The sequence below is a fragment of the Seriola dumerili genome, unplaced genomic scaffold, assembly GCF_002260705.1.
Source record: "Seriola dumerili isolate Sdu_G_001 unplaced genomic scaffold, Sdu_1.0 BDQW01000283.1, whole genome shotgun sequence".
In the NCBI taxonomy this organism is placed as follows: Eukaryota; Metazoa; Chordata; class Actinopteri; order Carangiformes; family Carangidae; genus Seriola; species Seriola dumerili.
The window spans coordinates 1,005,187-1,012,686 of NW_019174538.1; the positions used below are offsets into that span (position 1 = coordinate 1,005,187).

At 49.7% G+C, this 7,500-nt stretch overlaps 1 protein-coding gene across 1 annotated transcript in view; it reads left to right on the forward strand.

Annotated features, from left to right (window-relative positions):
• LOC111230733 (protein bassoon-like) overlaps positions 1 to 7,500 on the forward strand; it is a 135,531-nt gene that overhangs the window by 59,042 nt on the left and 68,989 nt on the right. Inside the window, exon 3 of the mRNA XM_022757563.1 lies at positions 4,425 to 5,726. Coding sequence (XP_022613284.1) covers positions 4,425 to 5,726 — 1,302 coding nt within the window. The remainder of the gene's footprint in view (positions 1 to 4,424; positions 5,727 to 7,500) is intronic.

Consider the following 7,500-nt stretch of genomic DNA (forward strand, 5'->3'; position numbering starts at 1 on the left):
TCTCACACACGGGTACACGTTGTGATTATTTTGTGTGTGTGTGTGTGTGTGTGTGTGTGTGTGTGTGTGTGTGTGTGTGTGTGTGTGTGTGTGTGTGTGTGATAGAGACACAGCACTGACAGAGTTCAACCTCTTGAATAGATAGACCTGACCCCAGGTTAATCATTGTTACAAGAGGAGCTCAGATCTGTGAGTGTGTGTGTGTGTGTGTGTGTGTGTGTGTGTGTGTGTGTGTGAGTGTGTGTGTGAGTGTGTGTGTGAGTGTGCATGTGCGACTGTGACTGTGCATGTGTGTGAGTGTGTGTGAGTGTGAATGTGTGTGTGANTGCTATCAGTGACTGACAGTCCATGAAGGTAACGTACGCCTCGCATGGAAACCATTTAACAACACACGGCACCTGGAAATGTTTCATTCAATCTAATCAGGGAGCCATCTGTGTGTGCGTCTGCCTGTGGAAAGAGGTGTGATGGTTGTCAGAGATACATGAACTAAGAAACTGTGTTTGTGTGTGTGTGTGTGTGTGTGTGTGTGTGTGTGAGTGTGTGTGTGTGTGCATGTGCGTGTGTGACTGTGCATGTGTGTCAGTGTGTGTGAGTGTGAATGTGTGTGTGAGTGTGTGTGAGTGTGTGTGTGTGTGTGAGTCTGTGTGTGTGTGGGTGTGTGTGTGTGTGTGTGTGTGTGGTGTGGTTGGTTTTTGTGTGTGTGTGTGTGTGTGTGTGAGTGTGTGAGAGAGTGTGTGAGTGTGTGTGTGTGTGTGTGTGTGTGTGAGAGCGTGTGTGTGTGTGTATGTGTGTGAGTGAGTGAGTGTGTGAGTCTGTGTGAGTGAGTGTGTGAGTCTGTGTGTGAGTCTGTGTGTGTGTGTGTGTGTGTGAGTGTGAGTCTGTGTGTGTGTGTGTGTGTGTGTGTGTGTGTGTGTGTGTGTGTATAAAGGGGTGAATGTCTCTGTTGATGTTATTTTAGTGTCTTCTTCCATTTAAACTATTAACCCTGGTTCTGTGTTGTGTATATATATATATATGAAGTTTGGCACATATTTATTACATGTATTTGCTCGTACACAGATGAGTTAGAGGAAAATACTGACTTTATTTTCCTGCTTAGTTAAAATGGCGGACCTGTTTCCTCCCTGTGTGCAGACTCAGCAGCTGCACATTGTCCGGACTCATTCTCCTCCTTTCAGAAAAGACGTTCGTGTTTGTAATAACTTCCACAGGCCTGAGAATATCGGACACACACACACACACACACACACACACACACACACACACACACACACACACACACACACACACACACTGTCTGGGAGAAATGTGAGTCAAACACAGACGGTAGCAAACAGGTTCTAACAGGAGCTGATGCCCGGACTGTGGCGCTCTGAGGCACAGCAGACACCTGTCAGAGGCGTCCTGTGAGCGGCTTATCAGTCTGTGTCAGAGCTGAGGTCTCAGCGTCGGGGCTGGGCCTCTTCAGTGGGCCTGGGGGGGGTCAGATGATGCTACTGATCATAAACCATGTTGGATGTTGTCTGTCTGGATCTGGTCTCAGGCTCGACTGCAAACAGAAACACTCTGTCTCACTCTGTCCAACGCAGTTATTCCATACATGTATATTAATGTAAGAAAGCTTCTGTCAGTGCTGAAGAAATGAAGCTCCTTGTCGACTCTTTGCCGCGTGAAAAAAGATCATTTGGGCCGAATGCTGAAAAACTGAAGCTCTGTTCTTTGAAATTCTCTAAATCAAACCTTTTACTGATGTGGATGAATTGAAATGGGTTTAGGTTCATGAACAATAGAGCAATATGTGAGTGAAATACCAGATAAATGTATAATAAATGCCTATAATTAGGTTTTCGCAGCGTCGTCTGTCACTTTGCTGTAACAGAAAGTGGAGAATCTACAGATCTTAACAACATTTAAATCATATTTCTACGCTGTCATATCACAAAGATATTGATAGAAACGTCCGTCGACCTCCGAGGTTAACTCATGATCTAATTCTTTATTCTTTGTTCTTGTGCAGCTCAGAGTCTTTACTCGTTTATTCAAAAGAGACGATGCAATAAAAAGCCTGAAACTGAATAAAATAACCTTAAGAAAAACCTAGAGGAGGTTTTATTAATTCAGGTTATTTATCTGGGATTTTTACAGCGGATCCGACTGTGATCAGTTTTTATTGGAACGATTCCAAAGACGTTTCCTTATGAAACTGGTCGTAGATTAGAAATGGGGAACAGGACATGGAAATATAATGCGACTAAAATATGTCACAAGCAGAAGTAGCTGCACAGCGAGGTTGCAGTGAATGTAGGTGAGATAGTTTTGATGAACTGAACCTCCCTCACCTGTGAGAAGCAGCTCAGGTGAAGCGACTGGCTGGTTTTAACCACAGTGAAGCAGAAGTGGATTCTGTGCTGCTGCTGCTGCTGCTGCTGTTGATTAAGCCTGACGTGATGAGAGCTGAAGAGCTGTCTGGATTAAAAAACTGCTGACTCCTTTCCCTCCGCTCTTCGCTCGCTCTCCATCCTCTCCCTCCATCCCTCCATCCCTCGCTCTGTTCCCTCGCTCCTTCAAGTCTCTCTCATGATGCCGCTTATAAAAGCACAGGATAGACAGGGACTCATTAAAATCAGATCTCCTCTTCTCTCTCTCTCCCTGTATACCTCTCCTCATCTCCCTCTCGCCATCTTCATCAGATGTAATTATGGCAGCACGACGTGGGAGGAGCCTGCACGGCAAAAATTATACTTTCAAATCTGTTTCCACTTCAGCCAGTCAGGGAAGCAGACCTACATTCTCAACCTGATCACAGAGGGAACAGGGAAATGAGGGTAAAGATGTAGGGAGAAAAAGAAGAAGAAGAAGAAGAAGCAGGAAGGAGAGGGAAGACGGCTACAAAGAGAATATGTAAAGGAGGGAAAAAGGAGGATGTCAGGCTGTAGCAGTGGCTGTAGCCGCTGAGTTAACAGAACATGGGATCAGTGATGCTGTCAAGCTGGAAAATGCCAGACAGCAAAGCAGGCTGGGACGGCGCAGAGGGAGGAAGTGCTTAGTTAGGCTACGTGACTGATGCGCGCTCTTATTCCCTCAGCTCTGCACATCTTCCCCAACCGACTTGTCCCGTAGCACCTTGCAAAAAAAAAAAAAAAAGGGGGGGGGGGGGGGGGGGGGGGGGGGGGGGGGTTAGTGCCTGGCAGGCGGGGTGACACAGTACATTTGCGCATTGCATTGTGGGAAGGAAGGGGATGGGAGAAACGCTTGAAACGTGCAGAGATTTACTAGCTTAGCTGTGGCTGCAGAGGAGCTAAAATAGCAGCATTCATGGCAGTCGGGTCGCAGAGCTCCAGCAGGACGGACAGGACGAGAGCCGGCTGACACACACACACACACACACAGCTCACACAGACGCTGCCAGTGTGTGTGTGTGTGCGTGTGCGTGGTTTGCAGTCGGGAGAAATTAGAGAGCCAAGCAAGGTCCGGACACAAGGGAGTATCAGCTCTCATCTGGAGGAAGAAGAGAAGGAAAGAGGAAGACAGGAGAAGAGGAAGAGGAAGAGGAGGAGGAGGAGGAGGGGTGATGTTTTAGTTTTATTTTTAGATGCTGGAGGACGTCGTGCAATTTCATTTCATTTGACTGTGAGCGTCTCTCGTCATGTCTGTTGTTTGTGTCTTTGCTTGTGCCTGCACTTGATTTCTGTGTGGATTTATGAGAGTGTGTGTGTGTGTGTGTGTGTGTGTGTGGGTGTGTGTGTGTGTGGGTGTGTGTGTGTGTGGGTGTGTGTGTGTGTGGGTGTGTGTGTGTGTGGGTGTGTGTGTGTGTGTGTGTGTGTGTGTGTCAGGTTGTGGTTTCGGCTCGACAATCACTCATCGCTGCAGTCAATTTGTGGTTGATTTACTTCTCTCTCCCTCCATTTCTGGTTGATTGCAACTATTCTCTCTGCACTCCAGTTTTCAGGAGAGAGACGGACTGTGTTCTGTGTGTCTCTATAATCTGCAGCTTTGAAGTTGAATGAACGAAGAGATGAATGAATGAACGGATGGATGGATGGATGGATGGATGATAGATGGATGCAGAGTACATGTGGTTTGGATGATACTGGTGCATCCGCTGAGTCAGCAGTGATATTTAAAGGAATCAATAGGAGTCAGCTTCTGAAGGGAGACTGAACGACTGTCAATGTTTCATATCGATACTGTCGTCTGCTTTTATTTATTCCTTCATTTCCTTTCTCTCTTTGCCTCTGATGCTCTTTCTTTACAAACTAAACGTAACTCCCTCAGTCTCAAACCTGCAGAACCTTGTTGAGATTCCAGATGAGATCCCCAAGAAACTCAAATGTCTGACTGAAGTTTTAGGAATTCAAAGTGTGAAAAGTGGATTTTCAGACGTTAAAATAACATGAAACGTGTCTGTTCTCCATCTGCAGGTCCAGGAGTGGTTGTGTCTGAACTGTCAGATGCAGAGAGCTCTTGGCATTGATATGACCACGCCTCGCTCTAAGAGCCAACAGCAGATTCACTCTCCGTCCCACCAAGCCAAACCCATCGTCCAGCCTCAGCAGCCGGCGCCTCAGCCAACGCAGCCGGCAGCAGCAGCAGCAGCAGCAGCAGCAGCAGCGCAGCCCAAACCCCTGGCACAGAGTCAGACCCCCCAGCGACAGCAGCATCAGCCACAGTCCTATGGACAGACGCAGCCCTACGCCCAGTCCCAGCAGTTCCCCCAGTCTCAGCCTCAGACCTACCCTCCATCTCAGCCAGGCCCGCAGCCTCACGCCTCCCCAGGCTTACAGAGACACCCAGGCCCTGGTGGCCCCCCGACTCAGACAGGGCCCTCTCAGCAGGGCATGAGGTCCGACCCGTACTCCCAGAGAGGTCCCGGGGCTCCAGGAGCTGTTGGAGGTCCCGCAGGAGGCCCCAGTCAGCCTGGCGGTCCCCGGATTCCCCACCCTGGTGCCGTGCCCCTCCCAGGATTGACCAAGGCGCCCTCCCAGCCCGATTTGGGTCGTGGTTCTCCAATGCATCAACCAATGGCGCGACACCACGACCAGACCAGAAGCGCCGGCTCCTCGCCGGCCCACAGACCTCAGAGTCAGGCCCCCCCTCCCGCCCAGGACGGCCTGACCAAGCTGTTCGGCTTCGGAGCGTCGCTGCTCAACCAGGCCAGCACCCTGATCAGTGTGGACCCCCTCCCCACGGCCTCCACCCAGCCCAGCCCCGCACGAGGGAAGGTGGTGTTCAGCAACGCCGCTCCCGACAACAGGCAGCAACAACAAGGCGCCGCCGGCACCAAACCCTTCGGGATGGGGGGCCCTCACGCTCCAACTCAAATGGGGGGCCCTCACGCGCCGAGCCAAATGGGAGGCCCCTATCCACCAAGCCAAATGGGGGGGCCGCATGCGCCGAGCCAAATGGGAGGCCCTCACGCACCGACCCAGAAGACCACGCTCCATCAACAGCAGTCGCCCGCACATCATCAGAAGGGGCCACAACTACACCCACAGGGGCAACAACAGACACCCGCTCATCTGCAGAAAGCGCCGCAGAAGCAGGAGCCTGCGGCCCCCCCGGCCCCTGCCCCGGCGCCCGCGAAGCCTAAAGTGAACTGTCCTCTCTGCAAGACGGAGCTGAACATCGGCAGCTCGGACCCCCCCAACTACAACACCTGCACGCAGTGCCACAGCCAAGTGTGTAACCTGTGCGGCTTCAACCCCACGCCACACCTGGTGGAGGTAAGACGAACGATACACACACATACACACACACACACACACACACACACACACACACACACACCCTCAGAGTCATCTGACATTAGCTTGTTTAGGTTAGCTTGTTTTGGCTAACATTAGCTCGTTAAGGCTAACGTATTGACAGCTCATAACATGAGCTGGGTGCTAACAACATTAGCAGCTACACTCATCACTGTTCAGTCTGTCACTGCTGTACACTGACTATATGGAGGTGTGTGTGTGTGTGTGTGTGTGTGTGTGTGTGTGTGTGTGTGTGTGTGTTAGCATGTTAGCATACGGTGTGAGCAGCAGCCTCTGTTGTGTTCTGTTTTTAGCTATCGTATTGAGTTTGGTATCATGAATGGAGGAATTTCAGAGGTCTTGGTGGCGACTGCTTCAGCTCTGGTGTCATGGCGTCCCTGTAACAACATCCACAGGGAGCGTTCATCAGGAGTGTATTAACCCATGGGTGGTATCTACCTGTGAAGGGTGTTGGGTGATAAATCTGCACAGGGACAGAGAAGAAGCAGAACAAAGTTTGTCTCAATGTAACTGAGGTTTTGATCAGAGGTCATGTGATGCCTCCACAGAGTCAGAGCGACAGTCACTGTCTCACATCACGGCCTCCGACAGGCCGATACAGACTTCAGGTCTCTGAGAGGAAGAGAGGGCAGGAAGGAATGATGGAGGGTGAAATAAAGAGATAAATATTCACAGCTGGAAATACAGAACACGAGAGACAGAGATAGATGAGGGAAAGAAAGAAAGAGTGGAGGCTTGAGAAAGGACGACAGACAGAAGGAAGAGAGAGACGGAGCGAGGGCGAGGAGGTGAAGAAAGAGAGGAGGACAGTTTCCAGAGAAGAATCACAAAACACAGACATCCTCTTCTCTCTTCTCATCCTCTCTCACCTCCTCTTTATCGATCCAGACGGAGGTTTAGAGCTGAAGAAGAAGAGAGGGAGGAAGAGGGAGAGAAGGAAAGAAAGGGAGGGAAGCATGCGAGGAAGGAAAAGAGGAAGTTTGAGGAGTTCAGGAGGGAAGGATGCCAGGAAGGAGAGCGATATATCAGAAGGCAGTAAAAGATGAGACGAGGAAAGGAGGCAGGCATTTAGGAAATTAAAAAGGAAGGAAGGAAGGAAGGAAGAAGAATATAGAGAAGAAAGTGATGAAAGAGGAGAGTGAAAGGAGAGAGGATGCGTGCAAGTCAGTCAGGCAGATGGAGAGCGACTCATGGTGTATTTACTTTGAGGCAGCATGATGCCCTCAGGGTCTCTGGGGAGTGCGGTTGTTCATAGTACTGTACTGTAGTGTATACTGTCGCTGCCACAAGACAGACCCAGAGATAATATACAGGGCTATATATAACCACTGCTGCTGTGTACGGGACAGTGATGAACACACACACACACACACACACACACACACACACACACACACACACGCACACACACACACACACAGCAAAGAGAGAGAAAACGTTATTTAGACCGTGAAAAATCGACAACATTAAAACTATCACATGCAGATGAAATCATCTGCACATCCATATGATGTAGGTATGGTGTGTGTGTGTGTGTGTGTGTGTGTGTGTGTGTGTGTGTGTGTGTGTGTGTGTGTGTGTGTGTGTGTGTGTGTAATGTGGGTTAAGGCCTGCGGCTCTCTAGAAGAAGTGAATGAAACACAAAGAGGAGATAGACAGAAGGAAGGAAAGAAATGTCAGAAGGATTAAAAACTGAATATAACGAGCACCTTCCTGACACGACGTGTTCGTT